The sequence below is a fragment of the Candida dubliniensis genome, chromosome 1 (genome assembly GCF_000026945.1).
Source record: "Candida dubliniensis CD36 chromosome 1, complete sequence".
Lineage (NCBI taxonomy): Eukaryota > Fungi > Ascomycota > Pichiomycetes > Serinales > Debaryomycetaceae > Candida > Candida dubliniensis.
In genome coordinates, this window is record NC_012860.1 from 180,651 (window position 1) to 207,035 (window position 26,385).

The following is a 26,385-nucleotide window of genomic DNA, read 5'->3' on the forward strand; positions in this document are numbered from 1 at the left end:
AATTATTCCGAAGCTAATGAATGTTTGTAATATAAAGTTACGTGTATTCTCACAGTATATTGGGTGTTGAGGCTAATGATAGTAAGTTTAATTAGACAATGTGAGATTAAAGATGAAGCAAAATTGGTGCTGTTGTCGTTGTTGTTTATTATTTGTCTATTTGTAGAATTTATGAGATTTAATATTTATGCCGCAAAATTGAAAATTTAACTAAAATTAAAACCATACATAAATCTTTGGTCGATCAGGAAAGACAAAAAAAAATATTGAATTAAATTTACGTGACCCTAACAATAAACCCCCCCCCCACCAATAAAATGTCAGAAATTGATGTGCCAACAGTTATACACACTGAATTAAAATAAGTTCTACTAGTTATTATAATTATGGGTTGAAAAATATTGTGGCGAGTGTTCAAAGGGAGGCGGTGGAGAATGAAAATAATGGGGGCAACCAAACCAAACACATAAACTTGAGGAACGAGGTTGAAGACCGCGGTATTTGATTGACATATGTATGAATTATCATTAGGTAGCGCGAGGCGACAACGAGAATATAATTTTTTTGGTCCCGATCCCCAACCAAAAGAAAGAAACAATTATTTACAAACTGTACACAATTACACGTCCTTTAAAAAAAAATTGCAGCCAAATGTTAAACTTACGTAATGTGTCCTAATTAGGAAACAGTAAACACGCGAAAAAAAAATATAAATGTAAACAAATTACAAACACACCTACAGGCTAATAATCTAATAATCTTAACTTAGTATCATCATCATCATCAACGAACTTCATAAAACAAAATTCTAAAAAAAGACCAACTAAAATTATTATACGAGTCATTTGATACTTTTTTTTGTTCCACAGAATTGTGTTCAAAAAAGAAGAAAAGTGTTGATTGATTTATATCTTAATTGAAAAGACATGTACTAATAGATTGCTTGGTCGAAGAGAACTTTCAGAAACTATTGATTCCAATTGAAACAGTAGGCATGTTTACAATTTATCTTAAAAAGAAGACTTAATATCAAACAATGAGATTGTAAAATATTCAAACATAAACTTGTTGTGATGATACCATAAAACCAAAAGAATTGCACTTGAGTTTGTCTACATTTCTTCTTCCCTGTTTTCAATTATTTTGTTTTTGTTAAAACCAAAAATAGTAGTAATGTCTGAGACTACTGTAGTTACTGTTGTTGCTGTTGAAGGGTTTTTTCTTTGTGTTTCGTATTTCTCGAGAATATCTAATATTACTTTGTTTAGTTTCTTTTTTTCATTGTTATTCTTTTCTATAAAAGAAGAATCAAGGATATTTATTATCTTTCATGCAAACTTTCTTGAAATCAACTTATCTTTTGATTAATTTGATAACTTGCTAACTAACTAACTCCTTATCATTCCGGTCATTTCTCTCTTTGAAATAGCCCACATTTACTTACATTGCTGAGGAATAATATATCTCAATTAACCAAACTCATCATTCTAGTTTAAGAAACATGACTAAGAAAAAAGTCAACCAAGGATCGATCGAATCAATCACTAAAACGAAAAGAATAAAGTATAATTACACAATTGCAATTAGACGGTGATGAATTTTATTTTTGTCGTCGTTTTTGTGTGCGACGATTCCAATCCCAAATTAGGAAACCATTCACAACAGAAAGAGAAGAAGAATAAGTAAACATCAACAACAACCAAAAACCACAAACTTGAACTATTTTTAGTACTTACAACAATTGATCAATGTGAGAAGAAAGAGAAGATAACTCATAGAAAGAGAATGTTTTTTTTTTTTTGCAAATTTTCTGTGCATATTAAAAACTACAAAACAACAATACACTAAATCGCGCAGTAATAAAAAACCTACCAACGATAATGATAGATAGATGATATTAATGGTGGTGGTGGTGGTGATGAGTTATTTAAATCCAATCTGGTTTTTTGTATTCTTTTTTTAGATTATCTGAATACGTGGTAGATATCGGCTCATGACTGAAGGTATTTAACTCAATTGCAGAACTTGTGACATTTGAAGATTTGCTTAATCATCTTTGCGGTCAACAGATTTTTCTTGATTTTCCAATACTATTCAGGCATATCTTTATCTAACACACTTTGATACTTCTCCTCTATACCAAAATTTTATATCATAGATTGAATTGGTTATAGTTTCCTGTTTAAAATATGATCTAGCTTGTCGTGTACAGCAGCACAAATTAAGGGTTGTTATAATGACGACGACGACGACGACGACGACGAGAAATATCTTCCTTTCTTACAACTTGGGTGGACGAAATGATTTCATAAATTATTCATTGTCGACATTAACAAAGATATCTTCAATTATACACTAGAAATTTAATCAAGTCCTTAAACATGTCGACTACAACAACTCTTCTGGATGCAGAGTTGAAAGAGATTTGCAAACCAATAGTAGATGTCATTTTGAAAACTATTGAAGAAGAAGAAAGATACAACATTAGAGATGTAAATGATTATATTCCAACCTTGACATTCAAAAACACCAAAAATAAACATGTATCCTATTTTTTAGCACTTGGTAAGTTTTTCAGATTAAAAGGTTTTGAAGAAGTTTTTAAATTCATTTATCATCCTCAAGATCCCAATAAATTCCCTCAAGAATCATGGAATGAAAGAATTAATATGCTTGTCTGTAATGTATTATTTTCCACTGCACCTGATTATCAACATCAATTTCATGAAACTTTGACAGGACAACAAAATCTTTATTATTTAATGATTGTAACCAAATATGTGGTTCCTGAATATATAGCAAGAAATAAATTCAATCAACTTACTTATTCTCCTCGGATGAATTTTTTACGATTCCAACTTAAAGTAACAGAAGTCACATCATTAGCAAGAAGAAGTGGTTATCCAGTTAATGATAGAGATGTTGTAATGACAATAATTGGCAATATGCAAAAATCACCAAAAACTCTGGTTATTGGTCAGACAGCTTATAATTTAAAGAAATATGAAAGTTTGTTTGAATTTTATGACTTTCTTAATATGATCAGAGAATATGGAACAAGTCCACTAGTACTTCGTGCCATCCTGTTGGACTTGGCCTAGTATATAAAGATACCTGATATTAAAGGATTAATATTTCTTCAATAGTTGTACAAAAAAAAAGAAAAACAATATACACAGTAAATTAGATATATTAATTATTATAATTTCAAATGTAAATCATCGTGTTGTAGGAAGTTATTTAAAGTTTTGAGAATTTGTTCCGGCCGTTTAAATCTTGTTTTGATGTTTCCACGGTTCTTTCTTTTAAATGTTTCATATTTTTTAAAAATTTTGGTAAAGATTTGCACCCAAAATTTCCATCATTAGTATTCTGCTCTATGGATCACCTTCCTTACCCAACAACTTAGTTCTTACACCTTAGATGAAGAAAAAATACCGACCTAACTGTAAACATTTATTAGAATTTAACAATTGTTCCTAATGTATTACCATCAATATCAATTCTATTCAAATTCATATAAGTCACGTGACTTAAATCAAATACACTACCTTTAATTGTTAGATAACAATTTGAGCCGAGGGAGGCAAGTGAGAAAGAAAGAAATCTCTCACTTTGTTACCAAAATTTTTTTTTTTTGTTTTCTCCCTTTTCCCACCACTAGATTTTATATCAAATATTTATAATACTGATAAGCAAAATATCAAAAATTATATACATACATACATACATACACATATATATATATCCACAACAACAAAGATCGATAGACTGTTTCTTATTGTTTCAATTTAATTGTATTAAGATATTTTATATTATTCACTATTAGTAAACTAATTATAATATGTCATTAAGATCGAAATTATCATCATTACGAGAATATCTTACTCCTATCAATCATAATTCTAATTTTGTCACTACAGGAGAAATTAGTCCTGAAGAATTTGTTAAAGCTGGAGATTATTTAGTTTATAAATTTCCAACGTGGCAATGGGGTACTGATTGTCCTAAAAATTTACAAAAATCATTTTTACCCCCAGATAAACAATATCTTGTTACTAGACATGTTCCTAGTTATCAAAGAGCATCTAATTATCTTACTGGTGAAGATAAAAAAGATGGAAACCCAGAAGAAGAAGATGAGGAAGAAGATGAGGAAGGGTGGGTGAAATCAAAGAAAATTCATAGAGTGATTGATGATGATTCATATGGAACACAAATTAATAAGAGTGAAGAAATTAATGACATTGATGAATTTATTGATGAAAATGCTGAAGAACAAGAACAAGAATATGACGAATCTGAAGATCATCAATTGGAAGATGATGACTTTGATGATTTAGATATTATCAATGATTCTAAAAATAATAAATTACGAAGATTTGATTTATATATAACTTATTCAACTTCTTATCGAGTTCCAAAATTATATTTAGTTGGATTTGATTCTAATGGTATTCCATTATTACCACAGCAAATGTTTGAAGATATAAATTCTGATTATAAAGATAAAACCGCCACAATTGAGAATTTACCCGTTGCTCATAACACAACTTCAGTATCAATACATCCTTGTAAACATTCATCAGTTATGAAAGTACTTATGAAACATTCAAAATTGAATAAAAAAAATTTACAACAGAAAGATGATAGTCTAAGTAATGGTTTAAATAAATTATCAGTTAATGAAAAAGGTACCACAAAGGAAGAAAATTCACAATCACACGATAATGAGGAAGAAGATGAGGAAGGTATTAGAGTTGATCATTATTTGATTATATTTTTGAAGTTTATTGCCAGTGTTACTCCAGGTATTGAATATGATTATACTATGGATGCATTATGATTTGAACCACGGTCTTTGTCTGAATATTTTTCTTTCCTTTTTTATGTATTTTATGGCTTCCAGTTGTAGTTATTGGTAATATTAGTATAAATATTTAGTAATAGTATAAATTTTCATTCAGATCCACTTTTGTTCAAATTTTGAATGTCTAAAGATAAATTTTAGGGAAGAAAATAAGAAAATGGGGGGGGGGTGCAACTGTTAGAAGACTCGGCAATAATTGAATTATTTAATTAAATACGTTAATCTCTGCTTGCCGTATAGAAATAATTGGTACCTACAGAAATTCAACAAGTTATTCAGTTAATGATTTATCATTTCCTTCTTTTTGGCAAGTTCAAAGAAATTTCTCTTCTTCTTTCGTTTGTTTTCTTTTCTTTTCTTTTGTTTTCCAGAATTTAAATTTTCACTTCACTTCACTTCTCTTTCTTTTTTTCTGTTTCTTCTTTTGTACCAACAACAACAACAATCAAACAACAATCAATACAAAACTTTATCTTTAATCTTCCGATTTTTAGAAAACCTTCTTTTCTTTTGTTTGAATAGAATTACTCAATTCATTGCAATTGCTATTTCAACATTCATATATATTACTCTATCTAACCTACCTGCAATATTGATATTCGTACTTTCTTTAAACTTCAATCATGTCAAGTTTGAAAAATAGAAAATCCACTACTGATAAGGACCAAAATGCCACCACCACCACCACATCATCATCATCATCATCATCGAAAGTTACCAAAAACAATGAATTGAAAGATAACGTCGAAACAACTTCATTTGAAACTGATGACAAAATCACAAAACCGGTTTTAGAAGATGAACCCTCAAAACACCATCACCACCACCACCATGAACACGATCATGAACACGACCACAACAACAACAACAACGACAAAGAATCAACATCAATGTCAAGAACCAATTCACTTCAAAAAAAGCATCATAATAAAAAATTGGTAAAGCACCATCTGAAAAAGAAAATAACCGAATCCAGACGAGTTATGTTTATATTTGGGGCATTGATTGGATTAATTCTAGCAGCATTATTCACCACCAATTCTGAATCATTTACAAAGGATCTTGATAAATTAGTCAATCTTGATCAATTTAGCGATATTTTTGATGATTGGAAAGATTTGAAAAATTTGAAAGGATTATTACCTAATGGGATTCAATCATTATTACAAGATAAAGGTGTCAATTCTCAAGATGATGGATTCAATGGATCTGCTGAATCTTTTAGTGTTGGATTAAGACTTGAAAATCTGAAAAATTTCACTGCTGAACATAATGTGGTTATGGTTCCTGGGGTGATTTCTACGGGGTTAGAATCTTGGGGGACAACCACTACAGGAGATTGCCCATCAATTGGTCATTTTCGGAAAAGATTATGGGGGTCATTTTATATGTTAAGAACTATGGTTTTAGATAAAACTTGTTGGCTTAGACATATAATGTTGGATACCACCACCGGATTAGATCCTCCTAATATTAAAGTTAGAGCTGCTCAAGGGTTTGAAGCAGCAGATTTTTTCATGGCCGGGTATTGGATTTGGAATAAAATTTTACAAAATTTAGCTGTGATTGGATATGGACCTAACAATATGCTTAGTGCCTCGTATGATTGGAGATTAACCTATATTGATTTAGAGAAAAGAGATGGATATTTTTCTAAATTAAAGGCACAAGTTGAAATCGTCAAACAATTGACCGGTAAAAAATCTGTGTTGGTGGGTCATTCAATGGGTTCACAAATTATTTATTATTTTTTGAAATGGGTTGAAGCTAATGGTGAATATTATGGGAATGGTGGACCTAATTGGGTCGAAGAATACGTTGAGGCATTTGTTGACATTAGTGGATCTTCTTTAGGTACACCAAAGGCTATTCCAGCATTAATTTCTGGTGAGATGAAAGACACTGTACAATTGAATGCATTAGCAGTATATGGATTGGAACAATTTTTCAGTAGACGTGAAAGAGTCGATATGTTGAGATCATTTGGTGGGATTGCTAGTATGATACCTAAAGGTGGTGACAAAATATGGGGGAATTTGACTTATGCACCTGATGATGAAATAGTGGCATTTGATACTGAAAAGGAAGACATTGGAGAAAAGAAACGATCATTTGGGTCATTTATTAAATACAAAGCCGTCAATGATACTTCTAGAGAAGTAACTATCGATCAAAGTATTGAAGATTTATTGGGAAATTCACCAGATTGGTATTCTAAACGAGTTCGTGAAAATTATTCATTTGGTATTGCTCATACAAAAGAAGAATTAGAAAAGAATAATCATGATCAACTGAAATGGTCTAATCCATTAGAAGCAGCATTACCAAAAGCACCAAGTTTGAAAGTTTATTGCTTTTATGGTGTTGGTAATCCAACTGAAAGGGCTTATAAATACGTACCGGCAGATAAATCAACAAAGCTTGATTATGTGATTGATGCTGATTCTCCTGATGGAGTTGTTCTTGGGGATGGTGATGGGACAGTTTCATTGTTAACCCATACAATGTGTCATGAATGGCAAAAAGGTGATAAATCAAGATATAACCCGGCAAATGTCAATGTCACCATTGTTGAAATTAAACATGAACCTGATAGATTTGATTTAAGAGGAGGAGCCAAGACTGCTGAACATGTTGATATTTTAGGTAGTGCTGAATTGAATGAATTGGTATTGACTGTTGCTGCTGGTAAAGGAGATACGATACAAAATCGATACGTTAGTAATTTGAAGAAAATTGTAGAAAATATGCATTTGTAATAGATTAAGAAGGGAGGGGGAAGAGAAGGAAGAAGGTAACTAGTTTATAGTATGTAATAAATATGGTTGGTTTTATAAATAATACTGTGTGGACTGTGTTGCAAAAACTAATCAAATAGGACAGGAAATTGGCAACTGAAAAAATGAAAAGACACCAACAATATTCATCTAAATTACTATCTTGTTTCAGATGATGAAAGAGTATTAGGAATCAATAACATTTGGTATGATTGCTTGCTAGAGTATTATAAATAGAATACCAATCCACACCAAAAAGCTTTATTTAATTTTCCTAATTCATGATATTTTACGATTCATCTGAAAATTGGGAAACGGTTACTTGCTACCAACCAACGTATTTGGGTATTCGAAAAACAATACCAACAAATAAACATTAATGATATATTATGTTTAGTTTTGACAATAGATTAAACTATTAAGGATTGCATAAAAATTTATGCTTGCTTTGACAGTAACGGTGGTGGTTGGCGATTACTATTGTCAGTTGGAGTATCTAAATTTTTTCATGCATCTTTGTTGAAAACACAACCATCTTAAAACATATTGTGGAGTAAAGATGAAAACATTGTAACCGTCTAGGGCTCTTAACCATTGATCATGAAAACTACAACTATTGTCTTCTCACAGGGAGAAAAAGAAAAAGGGGTTGCTTGCGATGAAAGGGGTGTGGGAATTGCTGGAAACCCCTACTGGTAGGGTTGCTATCTTAAGTTTTAGTGGATTAAAAAAAAAAAAAAAATCAATATCTGTTGTTCCTCGCGATATAGTCAAAATCAGAGATTCATCCCACCAATCACCAAGAAATGAGAGTAGAATGACTAAACAGCAATTAAACTGTATCAGCATCGTACCAATTAAGGATATTTTGAAATCCACAATTAACTAGGAAAATTGCTCAACATTGAAGATTATCAGAATTAAGCCTCAATGACGTAAACTGAACATTACACAAATGCCCACTTTGCTACAATTCCGGCTTATATACTAATTTGGCAGTATTTTCCTTGTCCAATGAATTTTGCTTTAGTACCATATTATCCACTTTTGTAATACCAATCTATAATGGTTATTAATATAGCAACTTTAAAAACTAGAAAACTGAAAAGTGGAGTAACCTCGAAGCAATCTTTTTCAACTCCGAAAATCTTTACGTGTTCATGAAAATTGAATCTTCTATTACTATTTGAATAACTAATAAACTCAGAGTTCAAATTAATTGGTTGTTTGAATAACAATTCAGGATTAAGGTGGTGGTGATGGTGGCAGTGTTATTATGATTGAAAACTATATGCACCTGAAGCGATTAGTATTGTTACTGAGTGGTTTTTTTTTATTGTTTGTGACATTTATCATTGACGTTTGCGTTCCTGTAATAGTTTGTTCCAATCAGCTTCTAATTTTAATATACACACTGCTTTTTTTTCCAGCTCCACCCCTCCTATCAATTTCAGCCTTTGTATATATTATCATCATCTCTCCCCTCCCCCGAGGATTTCCTTATTCTAATAGCTGATCCATTAATTAAATAGATTAAGTCATTCAATTTCTAAATGAAACTATCCCTCATCTATTTTGTTATCATTATTACCACTTAAATTCTTACAATCAACCTTCAAATAATTAAAAGTAACAAAAAAGTTTATCAAACACTTTATCCACATTTCAAAAAATTTTCTTTCTTTTTTTTTTTTCATTTAATTCTTTGTTCAATTTTGTAACTAGAACAAGATTATTAATATCATTAAAAGAGAGTTTCCCTTTGTTTTGCTATTTAATTGATCAATTTCTTGCTTTTTGTCGTTGTTGTATTCAGCCGAGTCAATTTTAGATCAATTCTTGGAAATTGTGTGTGTCCTATTTTGTTCCCCTTAATTACTGAAATTCTCCAGATATTTATTAAATTTCATCCATGTTTTAAAATAAACAACATTTTATTTTTGTTTTAGTATTTCCTTTTCCCATCAACATTTAAAGTTTAAACGTAATTATTTTGGTGTGATCGAGCTTTTATTCAAATTGAAAAAAAAAAAAAGTAGTAGAAACAGAAGAAGTTTGGTATATTAATGATGGATAACTTGAATCAAGATCCAAATTCAGATTTTACGCAACATAACAATCAACACCACCAGATCCAGTTTTCTCACAACCACAACCTTCACCACCAACACCAACAACAACAGTTGCACCAATTATCTCAATTGCCAACTCAACCAAATGAAATACACCCACAACATCAATTACCGCAAATGCAGCAACAACAACAACATTTTCAAAATCAATTCCAACAACAATTGTTCCAACCAAATCAAAAACATCAATTACCTTCACAACAAATCCCACTACTAAACTCTCAATCCCAACCCCAACCCATGGTGCGAGTACCATCACAAAACCCACCATCCATTATGCAGTCTTCCCCAGATCCTTTAATAGCCAATGGAGCGACGCCATTATCTGAGTCATTATCGATGAATAGAAAACACAATGATAATTCATCCGATAGTAGGAAAATCTGTCCATTTTGTAAGAAACATTTTAGTCACCGAGGGTCTTTAAGTCGACATCTTGATTTGAAAAAAGGTGATTCATTACATCCAAGTAATGAGGTGACAATCATTAGAAACCAGAATCGAAGAAGAAGCAGTGTTGATGTCAACTTTAGTTCGATAGAAAAATCCGAATCTCAGTCGGGTGGAGGTACCCCCTTAATGACCAGTGAATCGTTTAATGGTACCAATAGTATTTCTAAACTGGGTAAAAAGAGAAGAGTTAACAAAAAATCATTGGCAGTATCACAAATATCAAGTGATTCAGCCAGTGGACAACGAGAGAAAAGCAAATTAAGAAGGAAATTACGGGATCGAAGAATTAAAGCCAAAATATTGACAAATGATTGGTTTCATGATTTATTTGCTCAACAACCTTTACCACAATTTGATAATTTTGATAGTAATAATAATTCCCAGAGTTCGATAACATCAGAAACATTTTGTCAATTGGTTGCATTATACCTACCTATCAATGATTGGCCCATGACAATACCAGATGAGAATTGTATTAATCCAACAATTGAACGAATGAGAGTTAGAGAAAGCAATAATTTGATTGATTTGTTAAATGAGAGTTTCCCAATATTTCAAGAACTAACAACTTTACAAAAAAAGCAGGTGTGGATTGGTGAATCTCAAAGAATATTACAGGCAAGCATTGGTAACTTTTCTCTTTGTGATTTATATAATATTAAGGGAGTTATTGCTAAAAGAGAGCAAGCTAATTTTGAGGAAATATGTCGTAATGATAAATTATCTGCTTTTGTTGAAGTGGAAAATAGTCCTAATCAATATGGAGGGATTATAGGTACTGCCGATGATGAACGAGAAGCAGATATAGAGGAGGAACTAGATGATGATGAGGAAGAAGTAAATAGCATTCAAGTTGAAAAAGTGAAACAGCTATCTCCACAACAACAACAAGAACAGAAAATACGACTAAAACTGAACCTGAACCTGAATCTGAATCTGGGTCAAGTACAATCAAACACGCAACTGATTCCTGCTAATTTTCAAAATTCTTCACGCATTCCTGCTGAATCATACATTCATGAGATTGATGAAGTTCAAAATAATAATTTTGATGATTTTGGAACATCTTTTGATAAATTCTATTAGAGTTTTTATATAATTTTACCTCAATATATATATTTATTTATACATGTATAAGAGTTTCAGTTATGAGCTTTATTGGCAAACCATTCTCCAGATTACTTTGGTGGCGCCATTTGTTTGAGTTCCGCCCAATACACTTTTTTTTTTCGCTAGAATGATCTACTTATTCTTTAACGATTGATTGATTGATTGATTGAATAAACCAGATATAACAAGTAACACCCATTTTCATAAATGTCTCCAGATGCAATTCGAGTTGTAGTTTGTGGAGATGATGCAGTTGGGAAATCATCATTGATTACCTCATTGATTAAAGAAACCATAATTGAACCACAAACAAATAATGTTTTACCACCAATAACAATATCTCGAAATGATTATATTGAAAGCAGTCAAAGTCAAGAATATCTTAATGATCAAGAACATCACCAACATCAACTGCCTATTTCAACAACTAGAACCAAACGGAAAAACAACCACAACCATAAACGTGAACGTGAACGGGAACGGGAATCTTCAATTAACAATGTACAACCTAATGAAATCCTGGAATATATCCCCAATATAACAACAATCATTGATACAACATCATCAGATATGACTAATTTACAAAAAGAATTAAAACGAGCTGATGTTATTTGGTTGGTTTATTCTGATCATTATACTTATGAACGGATTTCATTACATTGGATGCCATTATTTCGATCTATGGGAGTTAATTTACCAATTATATTATGTGCTAATAAATCAGATTTATTTTCTAAATCAAGTTTAAAATCAACTAATTCTGATGAATTTGTTCCACTTATTAATGAATTTAAAGAAATTGAAGCTGGAGTTCGATGTAGTGCTAAAAATAATTATAATGTTGTTGAAGCATTTTATTTATGTCAACGAGCGGTGACTCATCCTATTTCACCAATTTTTGATGCTAAAGAAGGAAATTTGAAACCTGGAGCAATTAAACCTTTGAAGAGAATTTTTTGTTTAAGTGATACTGATCAAGATGGATATTTAAATTTTGAAGAATTATCCGAATTACATAAGAAATGCTTTGGTATAGAAGCTAGTGAATCGGATTATGAAGAAATTGTCAATATGATTGATCAAAAAATTTTACCAACTTATAATGCTACAACAATGGAAACAGAAACAGTACCACAACATTCACAACCAACAACTGTTAGTAATGGTTCTGATGGTACAACTACAAGCAAAGGTATATCAGAAGATGGATTTATTTTATTGAATAAAATCTATGCTGAATCAGGAAGACATGAAACTGTATGGTGTATATTACGAGCTTATCATTATACCAATTCATTATCATTAAGTGATAAATTCTTATATCCTCGATTAGATGTTAATCCTCATTCTAGTGTTGAATTAAGTCCTACCGGATATAAATTTTTCGTTGATTTATTTATTAAATTTGATAAAGACAATGATGGTGGATTAAATGAAGATGAATTAAATAATTTATTCCGATCGACTCCAGGGATTCCTAACTTATGGGTTGAATCGAATTTCCCTTCATCTATTGTTTGTAATGAAGAAGGATATATTACATTACAAGGATGGTTGGCACAATGGAATTTAACTACTTTTTTAAGTTATAAAACCACCTTAGAATATTTGGCCTATTTAGGATTTGATGAAGGGAATTCAACCAAGGCTCTTAAAGTGACTAAGCCAAGGAAAATTAGACAGAAAAATGGTAAAACTTATCGGAATGCGGTTAATGATAGAAATGTATTCAATTGTTTTATAGTGGGTGCGCCGAAAGCTGGGAAAAGTTCATTATTGGAACTGTTTTTACATGGTAATTATAGTGATATTTATTCCCCAACGATTAAACCAAGATTAGTAGTTAAAGATATAGAATTACGTGGGGGGAAACAATGTTATTTGATTTTGGAAGAATTAGGGGAATTAGAACCAGCAATATTGGAAAATAAATCTCGATTGGATCAATGTGATGTGATTTGTTATGCTTACGACTCTTCTGATCCAGAAAGTTTCCAATATCTTGTTGAATTACGAGAAAAACATGGTCATTTATTAGATGAAGTACCAGCAGTATTTGTTGCATTAAAAGCCGATTTGGATAAACAACAACAACGATGTGATGTCCAACCAGAAAATTATACTCGTGATTTATTTTTAAATTCACCATTACATGTTTCATTAGCATGGAATTCTTCTCTTCATGAAATGTTTATTCAGTTGGTTGATGCTGCTAAAACCCCATCTAGTGCCACACCGGGAATTGAATTAGAAGTGACAGCAGATCAAGAAGATATTAAACATATAGTTATGACAGGAGCAGCAATAACTGTGGTGGGATTGGTATCAATCTGGGTACTAAATAGTCTTCGACGATAAATGAATGAAAGAATGCGGTGTCTGATCTTACCATTTCTGGATTTGTTAGAAGAGCGAGAAAGAAAGAAAAAAATATTTATCGCAACAACACATCTCATCTTGTGGAAGAGGAAGAGATGTGAGAAAGAAAAAATTTAAGCAAAATTTAAATAGAAACATATCTATCTCTTTCTTTAGCATTACTTATATATACCAACACCTAATCCTCATGTCATCAGAAAAAGAATATAAACCAGTGACAGTTGACAAACCAATACCAAACACCTATGATCTTGGTAATTTAGCAACATTTGATCCTAACCCATTAGATAATGAAAAATTATTATCGAAAGATGAATCAATAAAAGAAGATCATCTCCAATCAGTGACTAGAGATAATGTTCAATTATTAATAAATCAAATATTATCTTTACCAGTAAAGACCACTACAGAAACACATGGATCTTCCACGGGACAAAATTCCACCATGACTTTAATTCAATTACCCGAACCAACAACAATATTACCTAGAGAAAAACCTATTCCTAAAGCCAAACCCCTTACTAAATGGCAACAATTTGCTGCTAGAAAAGGAATTAAACCCAAAACTAAAGATGGGAAAATGGTTTATGATGAAAATACTGGTGAATGGGTACCTAAATGGGGGTATAAAGGGAAAAATAAACTGATTGATGATCAATGGTTAGTTGAAGTTGATGATAAAGTGAAAAATACTGAAGATGAATTGATTGATCCAAGAACTTTAAAACGTGCTGAAAGAAAGAAGTTGATTAAGAAAAATGAATTACAACACAAACGAAATTTAAGAAATCAAGGTGCTGCCTAAGGCCAATTCCCACGAGAGGGGAATGGGTTTCCTAATAGTTTTTATTATTGTCAAGACTAACTTTTTTTAGGAAAATATATGTAACTAATATGTGTAAATGAGTTGTTATAAGTATATCCTGAAATGAAAAATGTGCATTATTGAAACTATTGAGTTGTCTTGTACGACATATTGTAGGTCCTATGTGTAGACATAGATGAAGGGGGTTCTACGGCGTAGAATTAGGCCAGCCTACGACGCAATGTGGCAAGCCCGCAAACACCAGAAGTTAAGCCAAGGGGAGTAAAAGATAAATAGAATTCAATTCTGGAACAAAACAAAAACAAAAACAAAAGTACACCCACGAAAGAAAGAAAGAAAAAAAAAAAAAAAAAACAAAGAAGGGAAAAGGGAAGAAAACTACAAAAACAAAGTATAAGCAAAGGGCCAAACCCAGTTTTGATCAATTGGTAATAATATACTCTTTGAAATTTATATTCTCTTGTTTAATACAGTGACATGGCTAATACTAAATTTGATTCCGAGGAATTCCTTCCTACAATTGACGTATGATACAATAATCTTTATAGTTGTTTTTGATAAGCATTAATTAAGTTTTATATATTATGAGATACTAACCCATCGTTATAGGCCATTTTGAGTGTTGCTAATTTGGAAGAAATAACAGTGAAAAGAATAAGAAATGCATTACAAGAATTATTTGAAGTGGATCTAACTCCAAATAAGGTATGTTGATAGAAATTTTTTTGAATTTAAGAGTACTTAATAATCTTTGATATTAACATTATTTATAACCTTTGGGTTTGGGGTTTATTTTAGAAACAAATTAATGAAGTGATATTACAACGTTACCATGATTTAGTCGATAGACGAGAAAATGATGAAAAATGGAAACAAGAAATAGACAGGAAAGAAATGGAAAGACAAGATGCTCTTTTAGCAGCAAGGTTACTGAGAGAAGAAATGAGTAGGTTTGGGAAACGAACCATTCGTAAAGCAACACAAGCTGCATCAAAATCAAAATCATCGAAATCAAAGTCTAATACAAAGCGCCTGGCCCCTAACAATGCTTTCAATAGAGAAATGGCATTATCTCCAGAATTGGCCAATGTGATTGGTGTTGATAAATGTTCAAGACCACAGGTGGTGAAACTTTTATGGGCATATATTAAAGATCATAATTTACAAAATCCTCAAGATAAACGACAAATTGAATGTGATGAGAAATTGCAAAAATTATTTAAGAAAAGTATGTTGAAATATGTTATATATATAACAAGATCTATTGTGTATAATTTTTACTAACTCGATTTAATTTATTAGAAAGTGTTGGTGCATTCCATATGAATAAAATTCTAAGTGATCATATTTTTAAACCAGAAGATTGGGAAACAAGTTTTTCTTCAGTCGGGTTTGGTAGTAGTATGACTGAAGAAGAACCACAACCAGAACCAGATACCACAGAAGACTTTGTAACCAGTGTCAAAGAGGAAAGTGTTTCTGAAGAGGAATAAAATAGCCGTATTATGATGGGATGAATTGTAAACTTGTATTTGTAATGTATAATTTAGAATAAAAAGTTCAACCAGTATCAATTTTGTATCATCTCTATACCACCCTGAGAAAACCAGAAGTGGTTAACTCCCCTAAAATGTTAAAGTTGAATTCAGGGTTTAGAATACAAACATTTATATAAGAATTATTATACCCGACGGAGGAATCCAATTAGAGAAAGAATTAGAGAGGGTGTTCTATATGCTGATTGGGTGGTAGTAGTAGTTGTAGTGCTACCTACATTAAAAAAACAGGGAAAGGGAAAGGGAAAAGAAGAAAAATGAAAAGCGTGTAACTAAGCCCAAAAAAAAAGAATTTTGAAGTTTAAATTTGTTTTCATTTTGATTGCCTGTTCTTAAATCTCTTGTATTGTTATTGCCCTTTTTGGGATTCTTATATATATTTACTTACTACCACCACCACCACCACCGCCACTTCTTTTTATTAATAACAACACCATTATACAATGAAATCCAGGAACTCGCCTTCTGTGGATCTGCCGAGGTCACGAAGAGTAGTGAGCATGGCGTCCACGTCGACGATACAGATTACACACTTGGGTCCGGAACCGGCTAGTAAAGAAGAATTATACAAATATGTCTTGAAAGTTATTCTTTTGGAATACAGTAATGAAGCTCGATTTAGGACACCAATACTAGAATCAATCAAACAAACGTCACGTCCTAATAGCAATAGATCAAGCATGGTTTTTGATCAAAAGATCCCACAGTATGCTTTGAAAAATTTAAAGACACAATTACAATTGATCATGACAAATAAAAAACAAGTTGAGGAAAATTTCCGAAGATCATTATTAAGAATATACGGAGAAGTATTAGATCCAAATCTGGAGAATGAAGTTCGGAAAATTGATTTTTTGATACCTAAATTTGCTGCATTTGCAAATCAAGAATTAAAGAAAGTATCACAAATGAATGATGACGAAATAACCGATACTGTTTTTGAACAAACAAGACAATTTGTTGATTTCCTTATAGAGATTGTGACAGCAAAGAAAGATTATGACCCAGGGTTGATTTCACAATTGAAAGCAAGAAAAGATTCGTTCCAAACATCAAATGCAAAACTACAACCTGAGTCTAGTCAAAATGTCAAATATCCAACTAAATCTTATAGAATAAGTGATATGAATAAATCATTTCTTGATTTACTCAAAAAAATATTTGATGTTGACGATACCAAATTACAACAAGATGTATTCAAATATAAAGACATAGCATTAGCTAAACCATTGCATAATGATGTTCAAGAGTTAGCTAAAATAGAGGTCAATCTAAATAATTTCACATCGGATCTGTCATTGCAACAATGGAAGGAAAGACAAGAAAACATCAGGTCTCAAGTTATTAATAGATACAAAATCCCATCTGATTTGACACTTTTACCTATACCGCCAACCCCCAGTGACGAAGACTATTATGTACTTCCTAAAAATGGAGAGCTGAGAATGTACTTTCTGACTCTTGTGAAATGCATAGTAAATTCTCGGAATCAAATGGAATTTTCTGACCCTAATGAACCATTTTTTGAGAAAACGGAATTGGACTTGATTAATATATGTGCAAGAGTTTGGCATATAGATTACCCAACCAGAGCAGTATTATTATATTCTGCTGCTCAGTCTGCACAAGCATTAGTTGATTTCCCATTAGACACTGGACTGAAGAAATCGACACCTGTCAACATTATAGCTAGCGAAAAATTGTTTCAATTATGTAAACAAATGGTAGAAGATGGGAGCTTAGATTGGGATGAGAAAACCATATGGTCAATTGAAGATCAAAATGAATGGGTGAATGACTTGTCTGAATCTTATAGTCAAGTATTTACTGCGTTGAAGGAAAACCTTCAATTAGTATTTAATGAAACCGTGAAACCCAAATTTGGTCCGTACTTGCAATTTCTTTGTGATCATATTGAATCAGATGCATTATTCCCCTTGATGGAAGAAACAAATTTACCGAAAAAATGGGAAAAGAGACTTACAAAGTCACTAATGAAAGTTGCTGGAGGTAGATACGGGGAATACCTTGCCAGTTTACCCAGAAACGGTTCAGTTAATGTGATTCATATCATTAATGTTTGTGACAGTTTAATATCCGACATAAAAAAACTACAAAAACGTTACAAGAACCCGTTATTGGGTTTTTTAAATGTGGCGAGAACTGTTGCGTCAATCACCACTGGGATGTTTGCAAGTGACGCGGAAGCAACACTTAATTATATTCAAACAATACTACAAAATAATGATGAAAGAATACCTTATGCCGATGCCTTAGAGGTTTATCAATTACTTAATGAAATTAGAGATATACATAATCAAGTAACGCCAGCTGGTTCGGTGTTTAAATTTGATTTGGAAAAATTTTTTTACCCGTACTTGGAAGCTTGGGTCAATGAAAGTAATGAGAAAATACATGGTATTGTCAATGAAGCACTTAAAAAGGATAATTATGAACCCATTGACTTAGATGAGGATGAAAAAAGAAGCAGTCATACTATATTGGATATATTTGCCATTATTAAGCAATATGTAATGACAATTAAGAAACAAAATTGGAATGATGAAAATCAGATCAATAATGTTTATACTATGTTGTTGAAAAGTATTTCCAATGGAGCATTGTTTTATTCCGACCAAGTTTCTAAAAGAATAATCCAGGAATTGCAACCACCTACTCCTGAACCAACAGAAGATGAACCTCCAGAAACAAAAAAAAATTGGTTGTATGAAGTGAAAAATGTGGTTTCAAATATTCAAAATTTCAAAAGACCTGAACCGGAAGTGGTTTATAATTTTGAAGCAACTACATGTGTGGCATTGAATAACTTATCAGCAATGATGAATCAATTAACAAAACTTGAAGATTGGATTGATGTGGAAACACTTTCTGCAACTTCTTCTTCACCAAAACAATACTTGAGTCATGTTTTTTCCATTAGAATTGTTCACGGTGAAAATCTTCGTGCATCTAAAGACGCCATGTGGGGAAAAATTAATCCTTATGTTGCTGTGGTTGATTTGAATGGTAAGAGATTGCTTACACGAACAAGAACAATAGATCACAATCCTGATCCTGAATGGGATGAAGAATTTGAAATTACTATCCCACCAGAACAACCATCCCTTGATATTTCCGTTGTTGTATGGGATGATAGATTTGGACAACATCAATTATGTGGTAAGGCGTTCCTTGAATTAAACCCTAGAAGATTTAGTACTAGTGGTATTCCTGAAGAAATCACATTGGACCTTGATTTCCAAGGGAAAGTTATACTTGAAGTTGCAGTTGAAAGTGAGATTTTAGATGCTAAATTTGTCATGGGGAGAGCTTTTAGAGCTTTAATGAGAGCTCAAGAAAGATCTATTAAATTGATTGTTGAGAAATTTTCAGGTTTTATTCAAAGTTGTTTTTCACGTGCAAATTTGAAATCAGTATGTGCTAAAGGTCAACCATCAAGAGAAGAATTTGAAGAATCAATTAAAAATTTATGTGATTATTTAAACATGAATTTGAGTATTCTTAAAGAATTTTTAATGAATGAAATTTTTATGAAAACTATGGTGGCAACTTGGAAAAATGTTGTTAGTGCTGCTGATGAATTAATGTTACCAAAACTATCTAAAGCAAAAATCAATACTGAATCTGGTGGCACTTCATGGCAATCTGTTTCATCAAAACTTGCCACAGTTTCATTATCTTCAATAGGGATTTTAGGAATTGATGGACCATTATCAATTAATGAAATTGAAACCGTTTTAGGTTGGCTTAATTTTTTGTGTACATTTTTCCATCATGAAGGTAATGGACCACCTATGGAGGATTTGAAAACTGATCAATACCAATCATTACTTTTAGTTCCAGCTTTATATGATCAAACCGATGAATATTTGATTGAAGAAGTGGAAAGACTATCTACTGCTTATGTGCAAATGTTGAACAATAGAAATAATGCTGATTTAGCATTCCATACTGAACATAATGGAAATGGTGGTAATTCAATTAAAAATGAAAAGCGGATGAATAGGACAGGGAGTCTTTTAAGGAATAATACAATCAATGCTAATGCTACTGCCAAAGCTAGAAAACAAGCCGCTAAAGAAATGAAAGAAGCAAAATCAGATCCTATTGCAAGTAAAACTTCTAAAGAAGATATAATTTTGAGAATATTAATTGCAAGAGGTAAAAGAAATTATGTCTGTCAAAGATTAAATCAAAGAGCAAAATTGGCTTATAGTATGGCGACAGAGAGAATGGCTAGAGCAGCAGCAGAAAGAAGGTTCACTTGAGTCCTTGAGTCTTGGTCAATGTTGATTTGTATTTAGTTTGTAATCTTGTTTGTTCGCTGTTTCTTGATTGTGGATGCATTTTTTAGTGAACTTTTAATATGAAGTATACGAATACAAAGTTTTAACAATTAAATAGGTACTAATCAAGTAAGAATTTAAAATACATATAAAACAGTTACATAATATATAAAAAAAAGGGAAATAGACTAAAAGAATAAAAAAATAATAAAAAAAACACGTAAATAAATCAAACTATTTTCCTTTTCTTAAAAAAAAAAAAACTTAGAATAACAACTAAGATGATTTGGTTTCAGATTGGACTTTTTCATTTTCTCCAAGAACTTCTGTACTATGAGTTTCATCGGCTGTAGTGTCATCAACGTCATGTTGAATTGTAGTATCATTGTTTTCTTCAGGTACAAGTTCCTCTTGTTTGTTTTCGGTGGTCACTGATTTTGCTTCTGGTTCTTGTTCTGTTTGGTTGGTCTTACTGTTGTCGATATTCTCAGCGTTCTTTGAAGCTTCCTCTATAGTTTCATTAGCCTCCAGATCTTTTTGTTTATCAGACGAATTCAACTGCTCTTCAAATTTCTTAAGTTCAACACCTCCTTTATCAAACAAAACTGAAACTCTTTCTTCAATTACCTCAAGATTTTGATCTTCTGGTAAACTAGACTTCCAGCCACTCTCTCCTTCGATAAGATCTTTGAGTTGAGCCAACTTGTCTTCTCTTTTAGAGTTAGAGTCTTGCTTTTTGTAGACTGCCTTTGAAACAAATTCATCATGAGAACCGCTCTCAAAAAATAAACTGTATGAGTTTTCACTAACGGATACTTTAAGGCCAGACCCGGTGCGTCCTTCTACCGAATCTTCATCGACTGACTCAATAAACGATCTAGAAAATGGCATATTCAACTTGGAAGCAGGCACACCTTCTGTAGGATGTGACATCACATAACTGGTGACATAATAGTTGTATTTCTCTTCAACATTTTCATGGTCATTAATGGTTAAATCATCTAGACTGATAAATTGAATATTGACACTGTCATCATCTTCCTTGAACGAGATTTTAAACATATTTTCTTCAGGTGACATAAAAGACCTCACCAGTATACGATACAAAATTTGCTCTTTGGCACTTGAGACGGGCTTTAATCTATCATTTTCAAATAACACCATTATTTCTGAGGTTTTCGCATCAGTAATCATTGAATGCATATGTTTTGTCATAGCTTGTACAACTTTATCAATAGTATAAACCTTGTAGGCTCTGTTTCTGTAACCTTGACGCAAGCTCTCTTCAAACCATTGATGCTCAATTTCTCCTTCGATTAACTTCTCTGACAACTCCAACACTTGTTTATAACAGTCTTTGGTTCCCACAATCTCAACACCCATGTCTTCCAATTGGTGCAGAAGCAAATTCAAATCCTTTGCAAATTTTGGAAATTTCCGATTTCTAATTTCTTTGCCAACTTTTTCATTCATAGACTTGATTTCAGCTAGTCTGGTATATAAAATTTGTAAATGACGGAAGAAAACATAAATAGTTGTGTTACAAAACAAGTTGTATTTGTCGCGTCTCCGTTGTTCATTTTGGTCGTTGAACAGAAACTTGGTATTAGCAGTTGTGATCCATAATTCGCTGGATTTTTCAAGCTCTTCATTTGCTTCTTGAATAGCTAACTCACTTGATTGCAAACCTGGTGACCCTGAACGATCATCCTTTTTGGATTTGGATTGTTTCTTCAAGACATCCTTGAGTAAATCTGTGTCTCTTGATCTCTTTTTAGAAGAATCTGAACCATTTTCAATTATGTCTACGTCACCTTTGTCATTCTCCTCCTCAGAAGACTTTTCAATTCTGCCTCGTGCCGCCAAGGCGGTTTCAATGGTTTCTGTCGGTATACTGAAAAACAAAGACATGAAAAACTGTAAAAATTGTAACAACTTCTCTCTGTCATGTGCTGAGTAAGTAGAAGACCTATTGATGAAAACTTCTGCCAATTTTAAAATATCAAACAAAACCTCATTGTCGTTGAACTCATAGTTTAATTGCTCTTGAGGTTTAGGCGTCAAAGGGTGCAATCGTTTGTTTTGTTGTTCCACTTTGACGGTGCTGATTTCGCTTACCAATTGTTTAACTGTCAACAACTTCTTATCAGCTTGTTTGAAAGTTAACCCCACATGGTCCAACGACTTGTAGAAGACTTTTTGCTCCATTTCTCTCCATACTTTATTCCATTCTCTTTGAGCACGTTTCCATTCTTCGTCTTTTTGCTTTAATCTTTTCAACACAATTGGAACTGCAATTGAAGGATTTTCGTGTAAAGCATCGATAACTTCAAATCCACGGTCCTTATCATAGATTTTTCTGATGATTTTTTTATAAATTGTGCTGGAGTTATGACCTAAACCAGGAGGTAATTTAAAGGTCGCTTTTTGCTCCGGCGTCATATTGGCAATTCTATTGGCAATAGTCTCCAAAATTTGAATTGTACGCAAATTGGATTCCATGTAATAGTCGAATTCTAGTCTTTCCTCTTCAATTTTGAACAATATTTCCTCATATTGATTCTTACGATGGGCAATGAATCCTGAATCCTCCGAGGCCCACGTAGGGTGGCCAACCCACTCATCATTTAAAACTTCCCAACACATTTCATCTCTACCAGAACAAGGCATGTAAGTCTCTGCCTTAGGTAACTGTCTGTATGAAGGTCCATAGGCCTTACATAACGAAAGCTCAAGATGATGCTTTTTGAAAGTGATGTTTTCAATGTTTTGGGGTTTGTCCTCGTAGCCAACAAACATTTTGAACCAATTAAATAACTCAACATTCGTGTCTCCAATGAAGCCTTGAACTCTTTCGACTAAAGTATCCTTGTCAATGATATCTTGAGTGAATAAATTCAACAATTTCAAAAAATCACCGTATGTTTGTTTGTTACCAATAGCTTTCTTGACTTTATCAAAAAATCCAATTTCTTCAGAAAACGAAGTACTTTTAACTGTTCCTGATGGAGGTACTGGTTCAGGAATACCTGGCACTAATGTGGGGTTAATTGCAACAGCAGCAGGCACTTGTGCTTTGCTTGACACCTTTTGCCCTCTTTGTGATACTGCACCAGTTCTCAAGTTAGAATATTGACTTTCTTGATTGTAATTGTCTTGATATGGTTCAGAAACTGACTTTCTCTTTCCTGTAACTTGATCATTAGATGGGGTACCATAAACAGACTCAGGACTGGCTGCATTTGGAAAGTTGCTTTGTTGCTGAACTGCTGATTGCTGCAATTGTGCATATTGCGGATTGGTGGCCGGTCCAGCAGGTTGAAAATTGCCAACTGGTGGCAACTGTGTTCCATTGTTAACGTAGTATCCATCCTGTGCTTGTGCCTGTTGGTAATTTAGATTACTGGTGTCTGGTAAAAACTGTTTAAAATCATCCAAGAGATCTGGTGAATTAGCAAATAATACAGTAACTTGTTCATAAACTTCGGCAATTTGTTTCTGTTCTCTTTGATACGTTTGTAAAATTTCTAAAAACTGTTTGTAGATATCTGGCTGACTAGCAAACCTGGTTTTAATTTTGTTAACATAAGATATAGCATGATTAAATCCAACTTGTCCGCTAGCACCATTTTGTGCTTCCATGGAAGCTGGGTCGGCAAACTGTTGTGGTTGAGACTGCTGTGGTTGCTGAGTCTGTGGTGAAGATTGTTCCTGTTGACTGATAACAAGACTTTCTTCTCCACCCCATCTTTGGTTATACGTAGCGTTTGAAATATTAGGTCTAGTGGTTGTACCTGTGGGGGTCGTTACACGAATTGGGTTTGGATCTGATGGGTCCAATGAACATTCAATCTTATATCCTGGTGGTAAAAAAGTGTTAAACCCTTGAATCAAATTTGGATGTCCTCTAAATAGTGTTGAAACACGATCAATTACTCCAGGTGTATCAATACTAATGTTAAAGAGCAAATGGTTTGTTAGTAAAATGGAACAAAGAAGAACAAACGGGGAGAAAAAAAAAATATCACTCTGTGCGGGTATTGCTATTCATCGGCAAAGTGGATTCTCACTTATACACAGGATCTTCCAAATTTCCAATGGCCGACAAAACCAAACGCACCGAAAGTTCAACAACATACCTCTGTGATTTGAAATCTTTCATAATATCGAGAAAATTGTTATATACCTCAGCTTGGTTGCTGAATTGTACTTTGACCTGATCTAAGTAGGATAACGCGTCCTTGACATTTAATGGCCTGTACACGTTGGTTGTGGTGGACCGATTAGGAACTCCTCCAATGACGGGAGATGTTTGTGGGGCTGGTTGTGAAATAGTTGCAGGATATGCCCCTTGATCGTTGCCAACATGTCCCAAAGAGCTGGGAGGTGGGAGATGAGTTGAACCAGTTGATGGCGGTGGATTCAATGCGACATTCGATGGTCTTCTCAATTCTGCTGTCTGTCTTGATTGATCGGATGATGACTAAACATTTGGAGTTAGTATGGGTTGTTCTGTTGTTTTTTTTTTTGTTACTCTAAATAATACCCAAGATTTGGTTCTAATATACATACTTGTCCCATCTGTATCTGATCGCTTGCAGGATTGATGGATGGAATGTTGAACCCATGTGGATGGTGGCCACTGCCATTGCCCAAACTTGGCAAACTCGGTAAGGGATAAAAAGCTTGTCCGCCTATAAATAACCGGTTCGTTAGTACTTCCTCTCTCTCTAAACAATAGTAAAGCATCTCAAAAACATACCTTGCTCCAACGTTGCTGGTGGGGGTAACACTGGGGGATGTTGACGACTAAAAAAAAAAAAAGAATGTTGTTAGTATACCAAAACAAATTTATAGGGATAAACAAAATTATAGAAACATACTTGAACGGCTGACCAAGTGGTCGCTGTTGATTGTTCCAAGGTTCCTGATGATTCGACATTAAGACTTTTTTAAAACCTTTTGGGGGGGGTGTTCAAAAATGTGACTCGTATCTAAACTGTATCAGTTGCTTTCTGATTGTATTTCAAAAATTCTGAGATGAAATAAATCAAGAATAAAAAAAAAAGAAAAACTGTTTGACTTGCTTCCTCTAAACTAAACAGTAACTAAAAAGGATTACTTCAGTTATACTATTTGGGAATAGAAAGATCAGATTGGGTGTTCTTGTATTTGATTGTGGATTAACTGGAGAAGTTTAAACTAAAGATGTTGTCAATGAATTTTTCTATTTTCCTTTGGGTGGGTGAAGCGACCGAGACTTTCAGAAAAAAAAGTGAGAGCCATTTCTAAGAAAAGCAAAATTGGGACACAAATAAACAATAAATTACCCGGATAAATATTATCAATTTATCAATTTTCTTTGTTTCTTTCTCTTCTCAGTCTACCAAATTTCACCAACAAAAAAAAAACAATCATGTAAATGGAAAGACCATTCTTTACTCTAGACACTTTCAATACCAAATACTAGAAATACAGATTTTCTATCATGAATGCTCCAGATAGATTTGAACTTTTTATATTGCCAGATGGTGTGGATAAGTAAGTATATTATTTATGATCAATCATTTGATTTGTTGAAGACTTTATTAACACTTTTTTTTTTTGGTGAAGAATAAAAATAATACCTGATACAAAAGTACCGAACGCAGCAATAGTTAAGATTGAAAGAGAAGATCATACTTTAGCTAACTTATTGAGGGCTCAATTATTAAAAGATGAAAGAGTTTTATTTGCTGCCTATAAAGTTGAACATCCTTTATTTGCAAACTTTGTGTTAAGAGTTCAAACTGAGGACGATTATTCACCACGTGAAGCCTTACAGAATGCGTGTTCAAGTTTGATCAGTGAATTGGATGTGATAAAAAGTAAATTCAATGATGAATGGGCACTTAAAGCACTTTTAAATAATACTGAAGATGATTTCGAGTACTAGTGATTTGGAAAGGGGGTATTGATTAATCATTAATGGTGGC

At 32.8% G+C, this 26,385-nt stretch overlaps 10 protein-coding genes across 10 annotated transcripts; 9 read left to right on the forward strand and 1 right to left on the reverse strand. All coding sequences in view use genetic code 12, as the record gives it.

Annotated features, from left to right (window-relative positions):
- Positions 1–2,381: 2,381 nt before the first annotated feature.
- Positions 2,382–3,101, forward strand: CD36_00800 (conserved hypothetical protein; the record flags this gene model as incomplete). The annotated part of the gene is made up of 1 exon (XM_002416712.1): positions 2,382–3,101. One exon carries the CDS (start codon positions 2,382–2,384, stop codon positions 3,099–3,101), a length of 720 nt encoding a protein of 239 aa, XP_002416757.1.
- A 743-nt stretch (positions 3,102–3,844) lies between these two features.
- Positions 3,845–4,846, forward strand: CD36_00810 (autophagy-related E2-like conjugation enzyme, putative; the record flags this gene model as incomplete). Its single annotated transcript, XM_002416713.1, has 1 exon — positions 3,845–4,846. One exon carries the CDS (start codon positions 3,845–3,847, stop codon positions 4,844–4,846), a length of 1,002 nt encoding a protein of 333 aa, XP_002416758.1.
- Positions 4,847–5,493: 647 nt separating this feature from the next.
- On the forward strand, positions 5,494–7,629 carry CD36_00820 (phospholipid:diacylglycerol acyltransferase, putative; the record flags this gene model as incomplete). Its single annotated transcript, XM_002416714.1, has 1 exon — positions 5,494–7,629. One exon carries the CDS (start codon positions 5,494–5,496, stop codon positions 7,627–7,629), a length of 2,136 nt encoding a protein of 711 aa, XP_002416759.1.
- Positions 7,630–9,713: 2,084 nt separating this feature from the next.
- CD36_00830 (conserved hypothetical protein) lies at positions 9,714–11,318 on the forward strand (the record flags this gene model as incomplete). Its single annotated transcript, XM_002416715.1, has 1 exon — positions 9,714–11,318. The coding sequence occupies one exon, from the start codon at positions 9,714–9,716 to the stop codon at positions 11,316–11,318; it is 1,605 nt and encodes a 534-aa protein (XP_002416760.1).
- Positions 11,319–11,549: 231 nt separating this feature from the next.
- CD36_00840 (tail-anchored outer mitochondrial membrane GTPase, mitrochondrial morphology regulator, putative) lies at positions 11,550–13,700 on the forward strand (the record flags this gene model as incomplete). Its single annotated transcript, XM_002416716.1, has 1 exon — positions 11,550–13,700. The coding sequence occupies one exon, from the start codon at positions 11,550–11,552 to the stop codon at positions 13,698–13,700; it is 2,151 nt and encodes a 716-aa protein (XP_002416761.1).
- A 208-nt stretch (positions 13,701–13,908) lies between these two features.
- Positions 13,909–14,526, forward strand: CD36_00850 (ribosome biogenesis [nuclear export] protein, putative; the record flags this gene model as incomplete). Its single annotated transcript, XM_002416717.1, has 1 exon — positions 13,909–14,526. The coding sequence occupies one exon, from the start codon at positions 13,909–13,911 to the stop codon at positions 14,524–14,526; it is 618 nt and encodes a 205-aa protein (XP_002416762.1).
- Positions 14,527–15,024: 498 nt separating this feature from the next.
- Positions 15,025–16,040, forward strand: CD36_00860 (RNA polymerase I transcription factor subunit, putative; the record flags this gene model as incomplete). Its single annotated transcript, XM_002416718.1, has 4 exons — positions 15,025–15,072; positions 15,157–15,252; positions 15,346–15,775; positions 15,850–16,040. The coding sequence occupies 4 exons, from the start codon at positions 15,025–15,027 to the stop codon at positions 16,038–16,040; spliced, it is 765 nt and encodes a 254-aa protein (XP_002416763.1).
- A 506-nt stretch (positions 16,041–16,546) lies between these two features.
- CD36_00870 (conserved hypothetical protein) lies at positions 16,547–20,392 on the forward strand (the record flags this gene model as incomplete). The annotated part of the gene is made up of 1 exon (XM_002416719.1): positions 16,547–20,392. One exon carries the CDS (start codon positions 16,547–16,549, stop codon positions 20,390–20,392), a length of 3,846 nt encoding a protein of 1,281 aa, XP_002416764.1.
- A 294-nt stretch (positions 20,393–20,686) lies between these two features.
- On the reverse strand, positions 20,687–25,352 carry CD36_00880 (Sin3p-Rpd3p histone-deacetylase complex, DNA binding subunit, putative; the record flags this gene model as incomplete). The annotated part of the gene is made up of 5 exons (XM_002416720.1): positions 20,687–24,362; positions 24,550–24,893; positions 24,983–25,104; positions 25,173–25,219; positions 25,294–25,352. The coding sequence occupies 5 exons, from the start codon at positions 25,350–25,352 to the stop codon at positions 20,687–20,689; spliced, it is 4,248 nt and encodes a 1,415-aa protein (XP_002416765.1).
- A 546-nt stretch (positions 25,353–25,898) lies between these two features.
- Positions 25,899–26,345, forward strand: CD36_00890 (DNA-directed RNA polymerase II [13.6 kda] subunit, putative; the record flags this gene model as incomplete). The annotated part of the gene is made up of 2 exons (XM_002416721.1): positions 25,899–25,951; positions 26,024–26,345. 2 exons carry the CDS (start codon positions 25,899–25,901, stop codon positions 26,343–26,345), a joined length of 375 nt encoding a protein of 124 aa, XP_002416766.1.
- Positions 26,346–26,385: the final 40 nt, after the last annotated feature.